Source organism: Myodes glareolus, chromosome 21, assembly GCF_982192425.1.
Source record: "Myodes glareolus chromosome 21, mMyoGla1.1, whole genome shotgun sequence".
NCBI classification, from domain to species: domain Eukaryota; kingdom Metazoa; phylum Chordata; class Mammalia; order Rodentia; family Cricetidae; genus Myodes; species Myodes glareolus.
Genome location: NC_142046.1, coordinates 10122892 through 10147228, shown reverse-complemented (window position 1 = coordinate 10147228; position 24337 = coordinate 10122892). Strand labels below are relative to the sequence as shown.

At 50.9% G+C, this 24337-nt stretch overlaps 1 protein-coding gene across 3 annotated transcripts in view; it reads left to right on the top strand.

The window, feature by feature from the left end:
• Gsn (gelsolin) overlaps nucleotides 1–18074 on the top strand; it is a 58394-nt gene extending 40320 nt beyond the window's left edge. For all 3 annotated transcript variants that reach the window (XM_048432237.3, XM_048432235.3, XM_085681321.2), the window contains 13 exons: nucleotides 1158–1307; nucleotides 2335–2424; nucleotides 3787–3919; nucleotides 5474–5562; nucleotides 5711–5926; nucleotides 7915–8048; nucleotides 10679–10769; nucleotides 12204–12374; nucleotides 12853–13027; nucleotides 13870–13994; nucleotides 14193–14270; nucleotides 16657–16717; nucleotides 17666–18074. In XM_048432237.3, the coding sequence (XP_048288194.2) occupies nucleotides 1158–1307; nucleotides 2335–2424; nucleotides 3787–3919; nucleotides 5474–5562; nucleotides 5711–5926; nucleotides 7915–8048; nucleotides 10679–10769; nucleotides 12204–12374; nucleotides 12853–13027; nucleotides 13870–13994; nucleotides 14193–14270; nucleotides 16657–16717; nucleotides 17666–17835 (1683 nt within the window). In that variant the 3' untranslated portion in view covers nucleotides 17836–18074. The remainder of the gene's footprint in view (nucleotides 1–1157; nucleotides 1308–2334; nucleotides 2425–3786; nucleotides 3920–5473; nucleotides 5563–5710; nucleotides 5927–7914; nucleotides 8049–10678; nucleotides 10770–12203; nucleotides 12375–12852; nucleotides 13028–13869; nucleotides 13995–14192; nucleotides 14271–16656; nucleotides 16718–17665) is intronic.
• The last annotated feature ends 6263 nt before the right edge of the window (nucleotides 18075–24337 follow it).

Sequence of the window (24337 nt, the reverse complement as noted above, 5' to 3'; positions counted from 1 at the left end):
AGACTCGCTTTGCACATTTCTGAAATTATGTGCAGGAGACCGTCCTCTTTTGGTGAAGTCTTCTTTTAAACCTTGCCTTTCTGAGACTCCTTGCTGGTGCTGCCTTTGGGTGTAGCTCAGGCGCTCCTTGCTTTGTAAGAGTCGACTCCATAGGTAATCAGCTGCTGCATGCCTGTTGTCGTGGGTGCCCGGTCGGTTCTGGTTTGGGCTGCTCCGAACACTCTAGCACAGATATTTTTGGGCATATACCTGCAGTTCTGGTGTGGGTGTGGCTTAGGGTGGTACTATTGGCTCTCAAGGTGTTGTAGTTTGCTTTTGTTGCTGTGTTCAGCACCACCACGCCCAGCAGCAACCGAGAGGTGGAAGGGGTTTGTTTCAGCTTATACTTCCATGTATAGTCCATCACTGAGGGAACCAGGTCTGGGATTCTGAGTGGAGGATCGCTGCGTCTCACCTGCCTAGGGAAGCTGCTGCCCACAGTGGGTGGGGTCCTCCCCATCAATCACAACAATCATTCACTGACACGGCCACAGCCCAGTCTGATTGTAGCTCTTCTCAACTGAGGCTCCCTCTTCCCAGGTGACGCTAGGTTGTGTCAAGGTGACAGGAAAACTCACTAGCACACATGGGGTGAAGGCCAGGGACACTGTGGGAGCTATAGACCATCAGTGCTTGCAGTTTCACTTCCCACCAGCAGGGGACTCTATAACAGAAGCTTGGAGATTGCATAGCTTAAGTAAAAGTTGACTTAGGCTCACGGGGTGGGTTGTGATGGGGTTCTTTACAGAATGGCTGATGTAGACAGGCAAATGGCCCTGTGCAAAGCAGAGAGACAGCGGTGACCTGCATTGTAGCAGGAAAGACTGAACCTAAATGAAAAACATTAATCCCAATAGAGCCACAATGACCATCAGACTTTAACGTGAACTTCAGAGGAACAAGTTATAGGCAGTTCATAGCAGCCAGCGATCTTGAGGCTGTTGTGCATGTCAGTATCCTTGCCCTTGGGTGACCCGTGTGTGTGCTGTGCTGGCCCTCATCTGGGCCAGCGCGGGCCAAGGGGAGCTTGTACACAGCCACAGTGTGCACACTGCCATCCGTTCAGGCAGGCTTGTGCAAAGGCTGGGCTCTGACGTCCTGGGGTCTCTGTCTTACAGAACATCTATCAGTGGTGCGGCACCAACAGCAACAGATTTGAAAGGCTGAAGGCCACACAGGTGTCCAAGGGCATCCGGGACAATGAGAGGAGTGGCCGTGCCCAAGTACACGTGTCTGAAGAGGGTGCAGAGCCAGAAGCGATGCTCCAGGTGTCTATGGGGATGTGGGAGGGGCTAATGGGGATGGGGTGGGAGGAGTCTACTTCTACCTTCTTTATAAAGAGTTATTTGTCAGATCCCTTCCTGCCCCTGAAGACTATTTTTGATTTTCTACCTGGCCTGAACATTTAGCAGGTAGGAAGATAGCTTCCTACAACTGTAACTTCCCTGAGAACTAAGCTGAAATCTCAGGGTGTGGTGTATGCTGGGAGTGCATGTCCACCCTCCAGGGAGGAGGACCGAGCCTTCCAAAGGAGCAGGTTAGCAAAGAGGCCTCCCAACATTTCTTGAGGACTACCTGAAACTATTGTGACCCAGCCGTCAGCGTCCTCTTCCGACATTCCTATTTATTTATGGCTCATTTGGTTAGCAGTGCGATGGGGCTCTCGGTTACCATGTTTTGAGAATCTACCAATGGAGGCGAGCTTCCCCGGAAAACGGAAGGGGAAATGTCTGCCGTGTGCCGCTGTATGCTCCCACTTGCTGGGGCATCCAGTTCTGATTTTTGTAAGGAGCAGAAGGATTTTCTGGGGATGTTACAATTCTGAGGATGTTTTCAGTAGCCGGGATGTTAAGGTCTGTTAATGGAACAGACATCAGGCACAGGAGCCGGGATGTGAAGGTCTGTTAATGAACAGAGCAAACAAGCTTGAAGCCATGTCAGCTGAGGTGCCTGTTCTGACGACCTCCTGGAAGCTGTGGAGCCACTGAGCCAGTCTCTCCAGTTCTCAGCGCCCCATGCTGTGAATGGAGAGAGGTGAAGGAGAGCCCCTCCTGTCCTGGCTAGAAGGACTGAGGGAAGGGCTAGTCTGGAGGCGGGGCACCAAGAGGAAAGGGCATTGACAGGCAGGTCATGGAACCTTCTTCTCCAAAGGGATCGGTTCTGGATGTCAGGGCCAGGCAGGCTCTGTCCTCGTAGGCTGGCCTGCTGGGAAGCTCTCTCAGAAGCCTCTGTGCTCACGGCCACCCCTCCACCCCTCCACCCCTCCACCCCTCCACCCCTCCACCCCTTCTCCAGGTGCTGGGTCCCAAGCCAGACCTGCCTGCAGGTACCGAGGACACAGCAAAGGAGGACGCAGCCAACCGGAAACTGGCTAAGCTCTACAAGGTGAGCCCCAGGGGTACTGTTTCCCACACCAAAACGGATCAGGCAGGGGAGGCAGGAGGCTCCACCTCCCTCAGCTGCCCTGGGTCAGGGACGACATCCTAGGGCTCCCCACCCCTCCTTGCAAAAAGGAACAAACTTTTGTTGTTGTTTTGGATTGAGTTTGGGATTTTGTTATTGTATTTGTTTGACAGGATCTTGTTTTAGCTCCACCTCCCTCAGCTGCCCTGGGTCGGGGACGACATCCTAGGGCTCCCCACCCCTCCTTGCAAAAAGGAACAAACTTTTGATGTTGTTTTGGACTGAGTTTGGGATTTTTGGTTTTGTATTTGTTTGACAGGATCTTATTTTACTGTATAGCCCAGGCTAACCTTGATCTTTGCAGAATCCTGTTGGATTTCTGGGAGTCTGGGCCGGAGGAGGTGATGAGAAAGTATCTTAGAACTGGGGTGAAGGTGACGGTTATGGCTAACATTTCTGATAATGTCTTCCTTGTGTGTCTTTGGGTACACTTTTCAGTGCTGGGGTCCAGTCCAGGCCTTGGCTTGTGCACAAATCAGGCTGGTGCCAGTCTTGGCCCCTTCCCTGCCATTTTAGAATCCAGGATGAGCTCATGGGCTTTGCTATGTGGCAGTCCCCAGCTCCCAAATCTTCCTCTCTGGGGACTCAGGAGTCTCTGCTTACTCTGAGCCAGTCTTGTGGAATTTGGCTGGTGGATATCTTGGTTTTAAGTCGAATGAACTCTTTCTATTAGGGTTCTTAGGTTTACAGGAATACCGAGGAGAGAGCCCGTATCCCCTTCTCTGGCTTCTTAGCCCTAGTGTAAGCAGGCAGACTTTCCAGCTAAGCCATTGAGAGAGGGCCAATGCTACCAATCAATTAGAGACGTTATTCTGCTTCTCCAAGCTCGTTCCAAGCCCAGTCCTGGTGGCACATCGTGTTTGGCCCTTGTCATTTCCTTCTCAATACTCATGTTTCCCAAGCTTCCCAGCAAACTCTTTACCACTTCTCAGAGGCTCTACACCTTTTACTGAGATGAGGTCTCAGTATCCCAGCTGGCCTTGAACTCACTACGCAGTGAGGATGACCTTGAATGCTGCCTCCTCCTCCTGAGTTCTAGATTGTAGGAGTGCACCACCACACCGGGCTTATGTGGACGAGAACCCCAGGCCTTGTTCATACTAGACAAGCAGAGCTCCATGCCCAGCCCCAAGACCTCCCTCTGCTCTGTTTACCCACCTTCCTTTCCAGGTGCAGCGTCCTTGTCACACGCTGGGTCACCTGCTTGGCTGTGCTGCAGGGCTGGAGGGACCTGGACCTTGATCTGCCCCTCTAGGTGCTCACCTGGCCCTTCCATTCCCGCAGGTCTCCAACGGTGCAGGCAGCATGTCAGTCTCCCTCGTGGCCGATGAGAACCCATTCGCCCAGGGCGCCTTGAGAACTGAGGACTGCTTCATCCTGGACCATGGCCGAGATGGGAAAATCTTTGTCTGGAAAGGTGCGGGCAGGCGCCTAGGTTCCACTGGTCTCCAGAGGCTTCAGGGTCTCAGCCCCAGCGAGAACAGCGTCACAATAAGAAACGATCAGGATGCTAACTCAGCTAATGCCTAGCTTTGCAGTTGTCTTACTGTAGAGTCCTCGCCCCTTGCTGAGTCTGAGGCCTTGTTTGGGCTCAAATGAATGTTTGCCAAGTGACTGACAAGATCACTTCTCTGGGAAGTTAATTGACACTATAGAATATTTGTGTATCTTTATAAAATGTAGCTCTGTAGGTCCCAGACTCCTGCAGGCCAGCATTCTGGATGGAGTAAGCTGTATGTTATTGCATGGCTTGCTGTCCGCCAGGGGGTGGGGCACTAGGGAAGTCTTTGTAGATGGAGTTGCTCCTGTGAGGCTCTTGGGCCTGGTTGTTTCTGAGAGCCCACAGACATCTGAGAAACACTCTCCCACACATCCCCAGGGCTTCCTCAGATGCGCTGAGACTGGTGCTGGGAACCGGGAGGGAGGCAGCGGGTGGAGACAGCAAGAACGTGCTGGGCTGGCTGTCCAGACGATCTGGGCCTCAGCTGACTCTGAGGTTCTCAAGGCTGGAGGAGAGGCCCAGCCATGGAGAAGGAGGAGTGTGTCACCTCGGAAGGGGACATCTGCGTAGGGTGTGCAGCCTGGTGTTTGTACTGATGCAGCAGATCAGCTTCCTGTGACCTCTCTGAGACACCCGCTTCCTTATATATGAAAGGGAACAGACAGCCATGACCTCCCAGATTTAAGGCTGTAATATGAATTAAATGAAATAATCTGTGTGTGGCTATGGCACCAAATCTGTGTTCAGTAAATGAGCCGCAGTGGTTAGCATGGTTGCTGTTATTGGCCAGGACCCCAGAGGGGGCGTCTCTTGTAACTAGAATCCCCCAGTTTAGGGTGGTGCTCCCTGGCTACCTATGGTCTAAGTTTAAGGAGAGTAGGGATGTGGGCCGGCTGCCCTCTCCTGGGACCTCTGAGTGCTGTCTTAGTAAGGATTTCTATTGCTGTGAAGAGACACCATGATCACAGCAACTTTTTTTTTCTTTTTTTTTTTTCCGAGACAGGGTTTCTCTGAAACTTTGGGGCCTGTTTTGGAACTAGCTCTTGTAGACCAGGCTGGCCTTGAACTCACAGAGATCCACCTGCCTCTGCCTCCTCTGCTGGGATTAAAGGTGTGCACCACCACTGCCTAACTCACAACAACTATTTTAAGGAAACAATTAATTGGAGCTGGCTTACAGTTCAGAGGTTTAGTCCATTATCACCATGGCAGGAAGCATGGTGGCATGCAGGCTGACATGGTGCTGGAGAAGTAGCTGAGAGTTCTACATCCTGATCAGCAGGCAGCAGAAGAGAGAGTGACACCGGGCCTGGCTTGAGCATCTGAAACCCCAAAGCCCATTCCCAGTGACACACTTCCTCCAACAAGGCCACACCTCCTAATAGCGCCACTCTCTATGAACCAGTGGGGGTCATTTGTATTCAGACCAGCACAGCTGTGACCTGGCATCTTTCCCTTGGCTTCTGGCAGGCAAGCAGGCCAACACGGAAGAGCGGAAGGCTGCCCTCAAGACAGCCTCTGACTTCATCACCAAGATGGAGTATCCCAGACAGACCCAGGTAAGGGTCTGAGGCCAGGGAGAGACAGATTCCGTGGGGGTTAGGGAGGGAGGAGTCCGCCATCCTCCTTGGGGACTGGATGGGCACCCGAGGCTCCCTAAGGCCCTTGCTAGGCAGCCTTGCCATGTTCTTCCCCTTCTCTCTTCAGGTTTCCGTTCTCCCAGAGGGTGGAGAGACCCCACTGTTCAAGCAGTTCTTTAAGAACTGGCGGGACCCAGACCAGACAGATGGTCCCGGCCTGGCCTACCTCTCCAGCCACATTGCTAACGTGGAGCGGGTGCCTTTCGATGCTGCAACACTGCATACCTCCACCGCCATGGCCGCACAGCATGGCATGGACGATGACGGCAGTGGCCAGAAGCAGGTAATGGAACCTCAGGTTTAGAGCAGATTCCACAGGCCAGGTTCAGTCACCTGCCCCATTAACCAGGTAAAGAATGGCAAAGGGCAAATGGGGGCGATTTTATCAATGTAGCCACACTGGGGAGAACAAGAAAGGGGGCCCGTGGCCCCCAAGTCCAACTTCACAGCCTGGACATGGGCTTCAGGTTTAAACAGAAGGAGAGAAGGGGCTGGAGGTGTAATAGCAGTCCTGGGCAGAGCGTGGCCTAGTTAACACCTCAGATCGGGTTCTCAAGGAGGTCTGAGGAGGTCCACGTATCTGGGCAGGGTGAGAAAGCTGCTCTTGCAGTGACTGCAGGTTCCGCCTTCAGCCTGGAAGGCAGCTCAGATAGGTCAGCAAGACGGCCCGTGAGGGAGTAAACAGAGCTGAGCAAGTAATTCAGAGTAAGGGAGACCCAAACCAAACGGAGACCTAGACATCCGGCTTCAGTAGCTGCTGGCCCAGGCAGGAGCAGGCTTGCTGTGTCTGAGCCGGCTTTTGTTGGCTGCTTCCCTTTCTGTCCCCTCCCTCCCAGGCCCCCGTGGCTCCTGTCCCCACCCCCTGCCTCCCTGAGGAGGTTTCTTTCTTGTTTTCCACCACAGTCACTGTGGAGGAGATTCTTTTGTTTAACTTTTGTTTGTTTGTTGGCAACAAATATCGCCTGAGTACCTACTATGTGCCGGTCTCTTTGCCGGGCTCCCGGCCCCATCCTTTTCCCTAGGAGTGCCTGGGTGGGAGGGGAGGTGACCATGGCCACAGCAGAATCTCGAAATCTGTTGTTCCCAGAGTTGAAAGGAAGCCCAGGGGATTTTGTGGGAATGCAGGAAGGGAAGTGGGAATGAGGTGGCTGGGGTGGGCTTGTTGCTGGGGTGTAGGGGCACATTCCAGGTGTGACTTCTCCCAGTATGGTGCTGATGCCATCCTTAGGAGGGGCCATGGATGCCATTCATGGGGTGTGGCGGTAATACAGTATTTTCAGTTTTATTTTGTTTTTAGTAGATGTATGACAGATTTGGTTCTGTGCTTTAGAAACACGCCGTAAAAATAGGTAGGAGGCAGAAGCATGAAGCCGGGACATCTGTGATGGTTTAGGGAAGAAACAATGTGGCACTTGGGACTAGTACAGGTGGGGTGTATTCAGAGATGCTGCGGACTCAGAGTCCGTTTCAGACTGGTGTCCACTGTCTTCCTCAGAGGATACTACGGGGTCGTGTTTGCATGACATCATGACTGTCGTGGATGCTCACTTTCGTTACTGCAGAGTGTGGGGCAGAGGCAGCGGAAGTAGTTAGTAGACAGAGAGTTGAGCCTGAGTCTCCTGGGGCCACTCACTCAACCTCTCTGAGCCTCACTTTCTCAATGTAAAATGGGCTTGGTCAGTGTCTCCACTTGACCACCAGGTGTCACTGCAGGGCCTCCCGATGACTCAAGTCCTGTCACCTGATCTCTGCAGAGATCCACCTGCAGGGGTCATTCCGAGGCCAACCAACTATGGCCCTGTTGAGTGAGATGACCCCTAAAATCCTAGTGTTTCCGTAACAATGGGGAGAATGGAAATGCTGGGGATGAAATAACAATCCCGTTGCTAGCGGCTAGTGCTGGCACGGGGCATCATGCCATCAGCATGACTAGAGTTTAGGCTTGGAGGACTTCCCCTTAACTGTTTCAGGTGAGAAAACTCCCACCCTGAGAGGCACCTCTCAAAGGGTGGGGCTTCGGTCTGACTCAGGCCTGGCTCAGCCTTCTGATCTAGAGCTATCTTGAGGGGCCTTTCAGGGGGAAGTGAGAAGAGCTGGGGCAGGAACCCTGGGGTCATAGCCCTGCCTCGCCTCTCACGAGCCCTGTGAGTGGGGTAAATTGTTCAACTTTGCTTGGACCTGAGTGGTGTCCTGTTACCTACACTGTCCGCTATGCTGGGGTCTCCAGCTAGCCCGAGGTGACAGCGTCTGACCCCAACTTCACTCCTGCAGATCTGGAGAATCGAAGGCTCCAACAAGGTACCAGTGGACCCTGCCACATACGGGCAGTTCTATGGAGGTGACAGCTACATCATTCTATACAACTATCGCCACGGTGGCCGCCAGGGACAGATCATCTACAACTGGTGAGGGGCCTGGGCTGTCTGCTTGGTGTTCGCGGGAGCACATGGGGACCTGACTGTGCCTGACTATGGTGGCAAGAGGAAAAGAGCGAGATGAACTGAGGGCGTCTTGATATAGAGGCCTGAGCTGAGACAGCCACACCCGGCAGGGACCCCTTCTCACCCACAACTCTAAACTTCTTGCCATCAGGATATGACATGCCATCTTAGGGACAGAGACACGCCAACCCAGCAGCTCCTGCCAGCCAGTGCCGAGCCCTAACACCAGTTTACCCTCCGGAGGCTGGCTTCCATTGTAATAGTTGTAGATGATTCTGTGCTACGTAAATACGTAGTATTAGTATGTATGTCAATTACAACAGTTATTTTAAAACAGAACATATAATCACATTGCTCCAAACCCAGAGCCGAGTTCAAAGTTGTCATTCTAAATATTTTGTCTCACCTGTACCCCTGCTGACTCATCCGCCAAGCCCCATCCTTTCCTGTTGACCAGTTTGGCAGTTTTTATTTACCCTTTTTGCATGATTACTGGAAGGATATGTAAGGTAAACAATGCTAGGGGTGTTGGCCTGTGGCTTGCCTTTTGGCTGCAGCCTTCCTGGAAACTGACAGCTTCCTGATGTAGGTGTGTCTGTCTGACAACCTTGCCAGGCCTTTGGGTTGCTATACCACCATTTGTCAACAAGCTCCCCACACCCATGCACTCTTGGGTGCTAGTCTATTGCTCTCATCAGTATCACCGAGATTAGTAACTGTTAGCAAACCGTCGGATGTTTAGAGAAGTCTCCCTGTGGTGAGTTCCCAGAAATGGACTGGCAGAATCAGAATGGACCTGTCATTCTGATAGATAGCTCTGGTCCCTAGCTAATGCTTGGAGCCTTCCAAATTTCTGTCTGGATTCCTGCCAGCTGCATGCAAGAGTCCCTGCATCTGCGGCTCCATTTCAGTGGACTGTATGGATGTTGATCAAGCTGATAGTTTATAAAGTGGTATCTAATTAGACTCTAAATTTGCCTGTGGGTTGGTGTTGTGGCTCAGTGTCAGTACTTTTGTGGATGTAGGTATCTCTGGGTCTTTTGTGGATGTAGGTATCTCTGGGTCACTCCCTTAGCATTGAGGAAATAAGGAAAACGGTGGTGCATACTTTTAATGCCATCACACAGAAGGCAGAGGCAGGGGCTCCAGGACAGCCAGGATAAACAGTGAAACCCTGTCTCAACAAACAAACAAACAAACAAAGAATTAGAAGAAAGAAAAAGAAAACGGTGAAATGGTGTCCCTATTACTAGACAGTTTCATATTTTTATCTAATAGTTGTTAAATTTCTTCTTTGCTAAAACTTTTATTTTGAAACAATCTTAGACCCGCCGAAAAGTTGCAAAAATAGAAACCCAATTACAGCTATCTGGCCAGTCCTCACATACGCACTGCCCGACCTGCGTCCCTCACAGCCCTAGCCCCTGGACCAGGCAGACGCAGGGCTCCGCACTTCTGTGTTTGCTCCTGTGTCCCCAGCTCTCCCGCTTCTGTGTCTTCTGGCCCAGGCCCTAACACAAGACCCCATGGGACGTCTCTAGGACCCCACAGGGCATTTCTTTCTTGTGTCCCTTCAGTCCCCTGGGATCTGCCATTTTCCTTCATGACCATAAACCCCTGAAGAGTGATGCTCAGGAATCATGCACCCAGACTCAGTTCGAAAGCTCCATACTTCTAAAGCAGCTGCACTTATAAACTAGATAATACAAATTATGATGGGGAGACATGGGGCGTCATGGGGGTTGAGCCCAGATTCTTGGACATACTAGGCAAGCCACTACCACTGATCTGTAAGTCTAGCACCCTTCTTGCCTTTTATTTGAGGCAGAGTCTCACTAATTTGCTCACGCTGGCCTTGAACTTGCAATCCTCCAGCCTCACCCTCTCAAGTAGCTGAGACTCCAGGCCTGCACCACTAATCTCAACATATGATACAGATTTTTTTGAGACAGTGTTTCTTTATGAAGCCGTGGCTACCTGGAACTCACTCTGTAGAACAGGTTGGACTCCAGCTCAGAGATCCGCCTACCTCTGCCTCCTTAGCACTGGAATTAAAGGCGTACACCACCATGCCCGGTTGACACAAAATTCTTAAGAAGGCTTTTGACTTACAGTGTATGCCTGGTACAAGGTCCAGCCTTGGCAAGTGGAGGCAGGGACCGTGAGTCTCTGTAACGCTCCCCTCTCAGGGTGTCCCCATGAGGCCATGTCTGGTGTCTTTCCCTACCGATGACACAGCTCACACCTGCTGCTTCCAGCCTGTCTTTCATACAGGGAGATGCCATGATCACTTTTGTACATATTTTGCTGTTGAGTCTCAGTACCCTCTCATGGCTGTCTATCAGGGGAGCCCAGGGAGATTCCTGCAGGCACATTTAGGACAAGGAAGTCTACCTATCGCAGTAGGACCTATGATACTAAGTAAGAAGACAGTCTGCTGAGCCGGGGTGGGCAGGGTGGGGAGACTGTTGTTGCTGGTTCTCCCCACTGCTCCATCTCTACAACAAAGAGGCTCATGGGTTACTGGAGCTTGGGGCAGGAAAGAGGTCCAGGGCTCTATGTAAACTAGTGCTGAGTCTCTCTCCCTCTCCTAGGCAGGGCGCCCAGTCTACCCAGGATGAGGTCGCTGCGTCCGCCATCCTGACTGCCCAGCTGGATGAGGAGCTGGGAGGAACTCCTGTCCAGGTGAGTCAGAACAGTGCCTCTTAGGGCTCCAGCCAGGGCTTGGTCTGTCTGCTCATTTATCTTCCTAAGGATTCATGCCCTCATCCAGGCATCTGCCCACTCACCATCATCCATCCGTCCAGCTGTCCGTCCGTCCATCCATCCGTCCATCCACCCATCCATTCATCCATCCATCTGTCCATCCATCTACCCATGCACATACCTACCTACCCATCCACCCACTCACCATCCATCTGTCCGTCTGTCCATCCATCCATTTATTCATTCATCCATCCATTTGTCCATCCATCTACCCATGCACACACCTACCTACCCACCCACCCACTCACCATCCATCCATCTGTCCGTTCGTCCATCTGGCAATCCATCCATTCATCCATTCATCCATCCATCCGTCCATCTGTCCATCCATCTACCCATGCACACACCTACCTACCCATCCACCCACTCACCATCCATCCGTCTGTCCATCTATCCATCTATCCATCTGCCCATGTGTCTGTCCATCCATCCATCCACCCACCCACCTGTCCATCCATCCGTCCTTTGGTCCATTCACTCACCCACCCATACATCCACTTACCCACCCAGCCATCCATCTGTCTGCTCACCTACCCATGCAACAGATATTTATGCAGGGTTTTCTCTGTACCGGGTTTAGTGACGGCATCCAGTATATAGACACTGTATTTACTGGGCAGTGTCTCCATACCCTCCCTTGGCTGTGCAGCAGGAATGCCACAGTTGGTTCCTGTAGGGCACATTTAGGACAAGGAAACCCATGTGCTGCTTTAGTTCTAAGTAAGAAGATGGTGGTTGTTGGGGCTGTATGGGGTGCAGCAGAGCCTCCAGATCTGAGGGCTCTTTGCATCCCTCCACCCCCTGACTTGTCTAGGACTGACATCAGCATTCTGGAAGAATGCACATAAGCAATCTGTCCTCCCTTTTAAGGTCATATTTGCAAACTTGGAGTCCCTTGGTTCTTGGAGCAGACTCAGGGGATGCTGGGCAAGGCTTCACAGAGACAGTGGGTGGGAAAACAGCCAAGACAGCAGCAACCAGGGACTTTGGCAGTGACATCATCCCCAGCTCGCCCTACTCAGTGCTCTGGTGCTGCCAGGTCGTGGTTCTCCCTTCCATAGCCAGATGTGGTAGCCTTTCTGAAGGGGACGGTCCAGAATCACAGAGAAGAGCTGTTGGGGGACGGCGAGGGGCTGGAGAGATGGCTCAGTGGTTAAGAGCACTGATTGCTATTCCAGAGGACCTAGGGTCAATTCTCAGCACCCACAAGGCAGCTCACAACTGTTTGTAACCCCAGTTCCAGGGGATCTGACACCCTCACACAGATATACATGCAGGCACAACACTCATACATAAATTTTTTTTTAAAAACTATAAAAAAGCAAAGCTGATTTCCTCCTCTCTCACTGCCAGAGTCGAGTGGTCCAAGGCAAGGAGCCTGCACACCTCATGAGCTTGTTTGGCGGGAAACCCATGATCATCTATAAGGGCGGCACCTCCCGAGACGGGGGGCAGACAACCCCTGCCAGTACCCGTCTCTTCCAAGTCCGAGCCAGCAGCTCTGGAGCCACCAGGGCCGTTGAGGTAAGGTCAGGTCCCGGAACATGGGCAAGATTGCCCTCCTGACGGGTTGAGCAGGCCTGGGTGGGATAAGGAAGCAGATTTTCAGGGCACTTTGCCCCAGCAGCCCCTCACCCCATCAGACTTCTGTCTTAGGAAGCTGGCCACCTTCTCCAGAATTCATTCCGCGCAGCCTGAACTGCATGTCTGGTTCCACTGTAGTAGACCACTAAGGTCTTGGCACTGTGGAGAATTGCTCTAGTACTTCCTTTGTTTTGAACATTCAACGTTTGTTAATGTAGCCCCCAATTGCAGATCATTCTCACTCGTCACAGCGTGTCTGAGAGTGTGGGAGTTAGCCTGACCCCTCAGTGTCCAAAGACTGTGTGCTGTCCGTCTGTGAGGGAGGAGGTCCACTTGCTGCAGGGTCCCTGGGTTGTCAGGACAGGCTGGGTTGCGTCCTTGCTCCTGAGTGAGTGCTGTGTGCCCCACCCACCTCCAGGTGATGCCTAAGGCTGGCGCTCTGAATTCCAATGATGCCTTCGTGCTGAAAACCCCATCAGCTGCCTACCTGTGGGTGGGTGCAGGAGCCAGCGAGGCAGAGAAGACCGGGGCCCAGGAGCTGCTGAGGGTGCTGCGAGCCCAGCCTGTGCAGGTGGATGAAGGCAGTGAGCCAGGTGGGAGCCAGGGCCCCACCTCTTCCATCTGCATCCTTCTCTGGTGCCTCCACCCTCGTGGGTGTTAAATGGGAGTCGGAGGATGAAATGAGCCTGGCGGCCAGTGACAGGGTTGTCTCCAGACGCCGAAGGAGAGAGAGAACTTGGCATGGATGGTACAAGAGGATGATGTACAGGGGGAGATGGTGACAAGGGGTGACAGTGTCAGAGGGGTTCTCCTTACCTTTAGAGCTACAGAGAGAAGGGCATTTGTCGTCTTTGATACTAAGAACCCATCCCCTCCTTCTTGGTACCTCATGGAAGCAGTGAAGGGTTGCTTGGTCTGCATCTGCCTGGCAGAAACCACTGTTAGGATAGATGTTCTTCTTTCCCAGCCCCAGTTTGGTGGCTGGTGGTCCCTGTGGCTTTTGAGTACTTGAAATGTGACCGGTGGGAATGAGTGGACATGAAGCAGGTGTAACTGTTTAATTGTGATACGTTTCTATAGCAATGGCCACACACAAACAGAACACTCGGACAGAACAGGTATTGTAGAAAGAACATGGGGACTGGACTTAGAAAAGGTTTGCCTCCTGGCTTTGTCACTCCCAGGCTTTGTGAATTAGGTGAATCGCTATCTCTAGGGAGACAATTAGCCCCGTCCTGTGGTGCTTTGTCTCTGTCATGTGTCTCATGCCAGCTTACCCTCTCCAGGCCTTTCCGTTCCCTTCTATCTTGAGCCCCTGGGATCTTAAAGTGGAGAGCAGCCAGTTGAGTGTGGGCACAGCTTGGTCTGGGGTCTGGTGAGATGTGCTCATGGGACCATGGTTTCCCTTGGCAACTGACACCGTCTCCCTTCCTAGATGGCTTCTGGGAGGCTCTGGGTGGGAAGACTGTCTACCGTACATCCCCAAGGCTGAAGGACAAGAAGATGGATGCCCATCCTCCTCGCCTCTTTGCCTGCTCCAACAGGATCGGACGCTTTGTGGTGAGTCTGGCGGTGACACCTTTGCTTGTGCCTAGGGATTTAGGTGGGTTTGGGGGCCAATGAACCTTACAGCCTAGAGACACAGCCTGGCCCAGTGGCAGGGGAAGGGTCCCTGAAGGCAGGACCGGCTCTGTGCACTCATCCTGGGGACCAATGGGAGCTGATGCTTCTTGCTTGACCTCCTCTGACCCTTCCCAGATCGAAGAGGTTCCCGGCGAGCTTATGCAGGAAGACCTGGCTACTGATGATGTCATGCTCCTGGATACCTGGGACCAGGTGAGTTAAGGAGAGAAGGAGAAGGCTAAGGCAGAGGGAGGAGCAGGACTCTTAGCTCCAAGATGAGCCACAAGGAGGGCATAAAAGACACAACATCGCTGGGCAGTGGTGGCGCACGCCTTTAATCCCAATACTCGGGAGGCAAAGGCAGGCGGATCTCTGTGAGTTCAAGACCAGCCTGGTCTACAAAAGCTGGTTCCAGGACAGGCTCCAAAGCTACAGAGAAACTCTGTCTCGAAAAACAAAACAAACAAACAAAAAACAAAAAACAAAAAGACACAACACAGGTGTTTCCAGGGAGGTCCTGAATGACTGTAAACCATGTCGTCCCCTCTCTCTGAGCCTTCATTTCCTCAGATGTATAAAATGGAAGCAGCGGGACCTGCCTGGCAGGTGCATGGCCACTGGAAACTGCAAAGCACCCTAGAAACCCAGGCTGCATAACCGTGCATCCTGCCCTTTCCCCCTTAGCCTCAGGCGCTGTGCATTCTGACCTTAAGTCTGTATGAATAAGGTGGAACTTAGTGTGTCAGTAGTGTGCAGCACATCACAGCTGTCCAGTGTCATTTGGAGGCTTGGGGATATCACTCCCCAGCTCTGGGATCTCTCACGTCATCTGCTAGGGTGGCTGCTGTGGAGGATCCAGAATGGATGGCATTCATTCATTCACCCAGCATCAACTGAGCATCCGAATAGTGCTCTGTAGGGGATGCTGGAAATGAAGGATTGCATCAAGTTGACCTCCTCTCCCCCCAGCTCTATTCCCATGGGAGCGTCAGCTCAATAACCCCTTCTATCAAGTATCTGCTCCCAGAATCCTCCAGGCTATAGAATGGCTGAACACAAAGGCCCAAGTCTGTCTTTCCCCCATGGGGCAACTTTTGGGCAGCCCAGTGGAAAGATCATGGTTTGCAGCCATTCGACTGTCATTGTTGACTAAGTTGCCGGTGACTTCACCTGCTTATGCATCTCCTTGGCAGTTCTTGGCCAATGTTTCTTGGCAATTCCATCTTCCAGGCAAAATGTTAAGTGCTGGGAATCCTGAGACAAGCCAAAGGGACACAGGGCCAATCCCAGCTCGGAGGCTTTTCCAGTTCTATAAGGAACACGTTTCATAAATAAGGAAAAGCAGTCAAGCCTGACATTTTCTTGTCTAAGGTATCTGACAACATTGATTGCCATTGATCAATGACAGCTGCTCTTGAGTGTGATTATCCTGAGAGATGCATAAAAATAGACGCAGAACTGGGGCGGTGGCCCAGCAGGCAGAGCGCTTGCCGCACAAGCATGAAGACCTCAGTTCAGGTCCCTAGACTTCAAGGAAAGGCTGAGAGTGATAAGGTGTGCCCACAATCCCATGTTCCTGAGGCGAGAGGAGAATAGAGGAATCAGATGGAATCCCCCAAAAGCTCACAGGCCAGCTAGTCTGGTTATAACACTGAACAAGAAGATCCTACCTCAAAGTGTAAGGTGAGGACCCACACCCAAGGTTATCCTCCGACCTCCCCATGTGCACTGTGGCACAAGTGTGCCCATATATATGCACACAAAGATTTAAAGAAAAATAGATGGTGGTTTCTGTGTGTGACCAAACTTATCCTAAGGCTCATGGTGGCATGGACTTTTTATCACAAGCTTTAGACATATACTAGTCAAGACGCAGAGATGGGTAGCCTTCCGGCATGCATTTGTTGGATGGCTAAAAGCATCTGTCCACCCATTTGTTGAATGAATCCACACCTTTGAAGGTGGGACTCATGAAGAGGGTTTTCCAACTCTGCCCACTCTGTCGCAATGGTTCTGAGTGAAGCAGACTGGGATCAGGAGTCTTGAGGAAGGGTGCAGCCTGAGGCGAACTGGACCTGCTCCTCCCCCACCCCCCCACCGGGCCTCACCTCTCAGCTGCACCCCAGTGAAGGTGATGGCCCAGCCTCCAAGTTCTCCTGTGTTGCTTTGTCTTCGGCACAGCGGCTGCACCTTGTTCTACGCTATTTCGGCCAGCAGCTGTGGCTCTGCGGTTGTTGGTTGCTTCTCTGACAGTGACCTGACTGCTCATGCCTCAGCCTGGCGGGAATTCTGTTCTTGCAGGCACCAGCTCTGTCCTCACCACTAAATCTCTATCATTGACTTTATCAATAAACTGAGATTCAAAGGCCGTATTGAAAGCTTGCTTGATCAAAGAGGTGAAGTAGCAATTAACTAACCTTCTCTCCTTGCTGGTGTCTTCCACTCCACCAAAACAAACAAAAAGCTGTGCCACTCCAGCTCGGAGCCTTCCTACTACTTCCGGCATGGCTCTGTCTCTCCCACCCTTGTTTTTTTGAATGGCGTTGAATGGTGTCACCAGCACCTCTCATGGGAGTTTCCTTTCACGTCTCACCTCCAGGTCTTTGTCTGGGTTGGAAAGGACTCACAGGAAGAGGAAAAGACAGAAGCCTTGACCTCCGGTGAGGACCAGAGGCTCTCGGGTGGGGGTGGGAGCTTTAGCTGTGGTGGTGACTTCGGCTGTGGGGGTTGGCTGTGGGGGTGGGGTCTTCGGCTGTGGGGGTTGGTTGTGGGGGGTGGGGCTTTGGCTGTGGGTCAGGGTGGTCTTTGGCTGTGGATGGCTGTAGGTAGGTAATGCTGTTCTAGGAGCTAGCCTCCGTGGGGTGGGGACTTTCTGCTCATAGTCTGCCCCTCTGGAGCCCTGCTTGGGATGATTTGATGCCCCTGAAGCTTTCTGTGAATGCCTGAGGCAATGAGTTTATCAAGACAAAGGGTCATTTCAGAAGGCTCAGCCCAGGTGGATTCAGACTCTGGTGATTTTTGAGCCTGTAACAAAGTATTAAGGTGGTGGGGAGTCTGTTCAGAGTAAAGCCATCGACTTGGAACAGAGATGACAGGGTAGGGTCTCACTGTCACCTTAAAGGAACAGAAGACACCACCCCTTAGAGTTCTCACTGCCCCCAGGCTGAGGACCCTGGCTTTGAGGGATGTTCCAGGTCTAAGCTATCGCAGGTGTGAAGAAATAAATGTGTCCCTTCAGAGTGCCTGATTTCCCGGGGGACAGAGCAGAGGCAAGCCCACGTCCAAGTCCCAGGATGTCCAAGGGATTTTATTGTTAGGGTCCCTGTGTGGGAAAGCAGAACCTTGGTAGCTAATCTCCAGGCTGAGCTCTAGGAGTGGCTTCTTTATTTAACATCTTAATCAGCAGGAGGAAATGATACACTCAGGGAAGGTCTGAGAACTTTGTAGTTCCTGTTCTTTCTGTGTTGGGGGCAGTCCACGTGAGGACTTTGCTTTAAGCATTGGTGGTGGTCAGTAGGGCTGAGACCACATTCCCTGGCCGCCCCAACTCTCTCCCTGAGGAGGAGACCCTAAGATTCACTGGATTTCTTCTCCGTGTGTGCCTGCAGCTAAGCGGTACATCGAGACGGACCCAGCTAATCGGGACAGGCGGACCCCCATCACGGTCGTGAAGCAGGGCTTTGAGCCTCCATCCTTTGTGGGCTGGTTCCTCGGCTGGGATGACAACTACTGGTCCGTGGATCCCTTGGACAGGGCCTTGGCTGAGCTGTCTGCCTGAGTGAGGACCAGAGCCACCGCTGTCACCAGTCAGTGCCTTTGAAAATTCCCCTCTCCCAAAGAGCTCATACAGCCAGCAGAAAGTTATTCCGTGTGTGTGTGTGTGTGTGTGTGTGTGTGTGTGTGGTGTTTTTTACAGTAGCCAAAACCAGCCCTGGAAAAATTCAGGGTCTTTACAAAATTGCCTAAAAGTATCCGTACTTTGGAATTTAAATTCAATAAAAACTTTTTTGAAGTGTGTTCTCCCCAGGCATGTCATTGCTTTTTTCATTCCATGGCCCAGCCACACAATAGTCTCTGAACCTGCTCCTAATTCTGATGAGTTGGCGGTGCCCAGGTTGAGGCCTCCCGGGGGCTGTAAGCCAGCAGATGAACTCCAGCCACCTTGTGTGTGTGTCTTGGTCCTTGAGAAGTTGATGGCACACTACAGAATGTTCTAGTTTGCTTTCTCTTGTGATAAAAACAGTGACCAAAAGCAATGAGGAGGAAATGGCTTCTTTGATCTCCTAATTTGTAGCCTGTCATGAAAGGAGGTCAGGGCAGGAACCTTGAGGCAGGAACTGAAGAAGAGGCCATGAGGAGTGCTGCTTGTTGACTTGCTCCCCAAGCCTTGCTTATACAACCCAGGTACCACCTCTAGTGGGCTGCGCCCTTTCCCATTGAAAGGCTCCCTCGTGGGCGTCTTCCCTCGGGAAGGACCCCGTGCCCAGAGACCAGTCGAAACACGCAGCCGGATGCAAACAGCAGAAGGTTTATTGGTGGATACGCAGGTACCTGGGCGACAAGTCTCTCGAAGAGCTTGCGCGCCTGCAGGCTGGGGATGAGGGGTTTTTATAGGGGAGCAAAAGCACGGGTACAGAAGCAGAAAAGCTTTCATTTCATTGGTCAGTTCAAATAAGGCTAAGCTGAGTGGCACATTCTTGACCTTTTACCTAAATACCAAGGAGGGGGTTGTCCAGACCCACCTGGAGGGGGTTGTGCTACCTGTTTTTCTTATCTCTTCCTGCCTTCCTAGCTTGGCTGGCGATTTGCACAGCCCCTGACTTGTGACGAGCCTCGCTTTCTACGTGACTCAGGTCTCGCAATCTTCTCTTTCTTTGTTCCTATGACCAATCCATCCTGTCTCGCAGCCAGATAAGGCTGTCTTTGCTCAGGTGTCTTTACTCAGCATCCCGGCCTTTAATGAAGCTTGCTATCTGAAAACCTTTGCAGAGCGTTATAACTGTGGTTAAAGTTAAAACCACAGTTTTAACTGTGACCCCAATGAAGTTGGGGTCCTTCACCATCAAACATTAATCAAGAAAATGTCGCCACAGACTTCCCTACAGACCACTGGTAGAGGTTCCCTTTTCCAGATGATCTGGAGTGTGTCTAGCAGACAAAAACTAACCAGAATAAGAAGCCAGCAGCCAAGAGGCTGACCAGGAGGGGCAGGAAGGAAAAAGGCCGGGTGGAAGTGTCCTGCTCATCGCTTGGTCCTGTAGTGTCTGCAGAGCTGTTAGGTAGGCCCGGTCCAAACAGGAAATGTTTTCATTTGGTTTAAATTGAGGGTATGGTTAATTTTTTGGTTTTTTTTTTTTTTTTTTGGAATTGAACCCCAGATCCTGTGCAAGGTAGATAAGTGCTCTGCCAGTGAGTTACACTCCAAACCTGTTCTCTCTCTCTCTCTCTCTCTCTCTCTCTCTGTGTGTGTGTGTGTGTGTGTGTGTGTGTAGGTCAGAGGACAACTTTGAGGAATCCCTTCTATGCTATGTGAGCTGCAGGTGCCTTTACCCTCTGAGCAACCTCATCTCTCCCTTCCTAAACCCTGTTCTATTTTCTTTTGAGAAAGGGTCCCACTAACATGTCCAGTGTAGCTAAACTTTTTCTCTGTCCTGCCTGCAGGTTCCCACAGCTACTTAAGAAATAATCATTTGGAAGCTTAATATCTTAATATTAATTATAATTGCTTGGCCGATGACTCAGCTTTTTACTGGCGAGCTCTACATATAAATTAACCCATTTCTAACAATCTGCATACCTCCACGTGCCCTGTGGTTTACCATAATGCTCTGACATCTCACTCCTCCTGCAGCTGCTGGCGTCTCCCTGACTCCGGAGACTCTCTTTCTTCCTGTCTCTCAGCCTGGACTTCCTGCACAGCCACACTCCGCCCTGCCATAGGCCAAGGCAGCTTCCCCATCAGCCAATCGTATTAAACACATTTACAACATACAGAGGGGCATCCCACATCAGTTCAGGCTTTATTTGAATGCAAATCTCCTTCTCACCCTTCCCTAAACTGAGATTCTAGGTCTGTGCTACCATGCCCAGTTTTTTGTTTTTTATTTTTCCTTTTGTATAACAAGTTGAGTATGACAGAGTATTTCATTTTAATCAGTCTTAGGCGTACAATTCAGTGATATTACACATATCTATAATGTATATATAAACATTTTAAAAAGATTTTTAATTTTATGTGTATGAGTGTTTGGCTTGTATGTATATATACATATACATGTGAGATAAAGGAATCCTAATTCTGGTGCTGAGCTGCCGTGTGGCTGCTGGGACTCTAACCTGGGTCCTCTTGAAGAGCAGCCAGTTCTCTTAGCAGCTGAGCTGTCTCTCCACCCCAAACCAAGCATTTTTATAGCCCTCAACCTAAGTAATTAATAATGACAGTAGCAATAGTAATAATAAATTATAACAATATTGCTTTTTTTTTCCAAAGCAGAGTCCTGGGTGTCATGAAACTCGCTTTATAGACTAGGCTGGCCTCAAACTCACAGAGATCTACCCGCCTTTGCTTCCCAAGTGGTGGGATTAAAGGCATACACTACAACCCCTTGCTTCTAAGTGATAAATAAATAAACCATCACCTGTCTCTTTTCCCATCACCCTAGGAAATCTCCATTCTTTCAGCCTTTATATGTTTGACTATTATACATACCTCACCTAAGAGGAGTCACATAATATTTATTGTCTGTGTCTGGCGTATTTTACTTAGAATTATGCTTTAAAATAAGGCTCTGATCACCACTGATGGGTGAATACTACTCCATTGCATGGATATATACCTCATCCGTTCACCCACCATGGATGGTTGGATTATTTCCACCTTCTGACTATTGTGTGCAATGCTGTTGTAAATGCAGGGTGAAAATATGTATTCTTTGAATGTTCTGAGTCAAATGGGCATGTGAATCTTGCCTTCCCTGTCCTGTTCACTGTCATTAGGAGGCTTGGTCTTGATAGAGTTCAAAGCCAACTATATTCCCTAGAGTAAGAAGTGGACAAAGTGTGTTATGGTAGAGACATCGCCTGTGGCGTCTGCCTGTATCTGTTTTCTACAGCTGGTCCCTTCTGTTTATTCTATTACTCAAGACTCTTTGGTGAGATCTCTGCCTTGGCAACTGCCTTAGCCAGAGAGGCTCCTGGATCTGCCCAGGTTTGCAACATTTGGAACACAGGGGAGGTATTCCTTGGTGGTCCAACGTGGTCCCTCTAGGCCTGAGTCTCTGCTGGTCTTCAGAGCATCAGAACTCCTCCTGGAGGCTCCCACGAACTGCTTCAAAAACTTTTCTCCTGGAGGTGCCAGAACAGTGCAAGGAACTCAAGGACGGAGCCTGTTCCCTCCCCTCTTTCCTTCTGGAGTTGTCTGACCACTTTTCCTCCTCTTGGCCTATGCCACTCCATGTTACGGGATAGAGCTTCTGTATGTGGACTATAGAACAGCCCAGGGTGAGGTTTGGATGGTAGGAAGCCTGGGAGAGAGATGTCTGTATTTACACTGTTGTTTCCAACTCTGGCTGGGCCCAGAAACTGTCCAGGGAGCTTTTTAGAAGCATAGTTCCCTTGGGGCCCTGTCTCCAGAGAATCTGAGTCATTGCCAGAGTGATGAGGGCAACAGAGGAGGAATTTTCCTAGTGGAAGAGGAGCTGGGTTGAGAAACAAAGGTGGGGTGCTGCGGGGAGAGTGGAGCCCTTGGGGGGGCAGACGTGTGGCCAGAGCAACTTGGGAGTAAGCAGTGGGCAGGAGCCTTGAACACTGTGCCAAGAGGCCTGGACTTGATTCTGTGCCTTGCCTACCTTCAAAGGGTGGTGGTAGTCAAAGCAATTGACCTAGCAGGCGCAACATCCTGAAAACGCTTAGCAGGACAGCAGACCAGAGTTAAAACAGTCCATCCTGGAAGGAATCCTGAAGCTCCAGGCATTAAACTCCAGAAGTAAACAACACGAAAGTCTCAGGAAGTCCCTGAAGCTGATCCTATCCAATAAGGTCTCTCCCTCCCCAAGTTTTCATAAGCTTCTAAGGCATGCTCAGAGAAAGCAGGTTGCCCCAGAGACGCTCAATATTCCAGGTCTGGAAGAGACAACTCACCCGCCTTTTGAGCTGAAGCTCTGTGAGCTCCAGGTGCCCAGCTTACTGCCCTGTCGCTCATCCTGTTGTGAGGTCTGGTGATGCAGCGAGCTGTCTCTGAGTCCTTTCTGCTCTTCTAAGTGACCCCAATAAACCCATTTGGTTCATCAAGTTGGACTCTGATGGTCTCCTGCAGAGCTGGCTCACTCTCTGGGAGAGTAGGTGCTGATTCACACCTCCCCAGGGTCAGTGTCACAGTGCAGGGTCTTCCCTTCAGGGAGATGGAGGTTGCTGTGGGCAAAGCCAGCTTGCTTCCTGGAAATCCATGGTTCTGGCTTAATCCAATATTGGATTCTAGCAAGTGGTGGAAAATTACATGCATAGATCCTAGTGCATTGTGGGAGTAAACTTGCCCTGTGCTGGGGTGAACAAGATGTGTTGGACTGTACATGATGAAGAACCAGTCCAGAGTTTTTGGTGTCTGACTCAAGCCACTGTGGGTTTAGGTTTCCCACCAGCTCTGTTGGCTTTGATCATCAGAATGGTAGTCAAGTATCTGCGGGCATTGGGGCTCTCAGCTGTGCATCGGCAAGCTGAGGGAAAGACAATTCATTGTAACTGTTTTCCTTGGGGAGGGAGGGGATGAGCTGCTTCCAAGTCCACAGAAAACCTTTCTTTGGTTCTCAGGAATCCACATGCCCATTCCTGGTCAGATAAGCCAGTGAGGTCCTTCTGGTTGCTGGGTGAATTTCTCCTGTCCTGCGTGAACATTCTTAGAGGGATCCTGGAGAACACAGTAGGAGTTCTGAGGCAGGAAGGAAGCAAGATGACACAGAGAATGGCTATTTGGTTGACTTTTTGGGGGGCCAGATGCTAAAAATAAAAACCTTAACAGTAGGGGCTGGAGAGATGGCTCAGTGGTTAAGAGCATTGCCTGCTCTTCCAAAGGTCTTGAGTTCAATTCCCGGCAACCACATGGTGGCTCACAACCATCTGTAATGAGGTCTGGTGCCCTCTTCCGGCCTGCAGACATACACACAGACAGAATATTGTATGCATAATAAATAAATATTTAAAAAAAAACCTTAACAGTAGACTCCTGCAGCTTTGTGTAGTCATTATCAGAGGGTTTAAATGCCGGCCCGTTTCTCCCTCCCCCAGCAAAATCTTAAGAGTTTACTTGTATTCTTATGAGTGTTTGCAAGGACATATGTGCACCACATGTGTGCCTGGTGCCTGAGGAGGCCACAGAGTCTTGGGTCCCCTAGAAGTGAGTTGCTGCTGGTCGTGACAGGTAAGCAGAGGCTCCTCCATCTTGTGTTCTTGCTTAGGCCATTTCAGCTTTAACTAGAATTTGACCTCCTTGATGAAGAATCCCATGGGATCACCCAGCTCTAGTCTAGGACGTCCTAGCCAACTTTTCTTAGTATCCATTCAGCCACCTGCTTGTGCGGAACCTCCTCCAGCTGACTATTACAGCTTCTGAGAGGTTGCTTGTTTCTGCAAAGTCTGCCCCTGAAGCACTGAGCAAGATGCCAGAACATGGTTTCTGCCTTCAGAAGCCTCATGCTCTGGACACTCGGGGTTACACTTGGCTTCCCAAATACCTGTCCCAGATGGCTAAAGACTTTCAGCAGGTTACAAACTATGTCTGAGTGATCATCTCTGGTGAACACCCCATAACAGTGTGGGTACTGGAAGGGAGCCCGGGTTTCTCTACAAGAGGAACAAGTTCTAACCTTTGAGTCATCTCTCTAGCCCCTCACCCCAGAATCTTTAAGAAATACATTTTGTTTCGTATGTGTAGGTGCATGTGCACATCACGGCAGATCTGTGGCAGTCAGAAGACAACCTGTGGAGTTGGCTCCTCCCACCATGTGTGTCCTTGGACTTGAACTCAGATCATCAGGCTTTCAAGCAGGCACCTTTGGTCACTAGAACCTCAGTTGTCACAACGGCTTTCAACTTCCTCTCACAAAGCCCTTCTGGTTACAGAGCAGATTCAGAAACAGCCGTGTGCATCTCTTTAGTGTCACCTTTAGACAAACCCTAGCCTTATCCGAGCCTGGACCTGCTCTACACCTGATGTCGTGGGCATCGTTGTTAGGAGACAGACAGCCTGATGAATGGCCTGGCTCACACACCAGGTAAGACATGAGTGA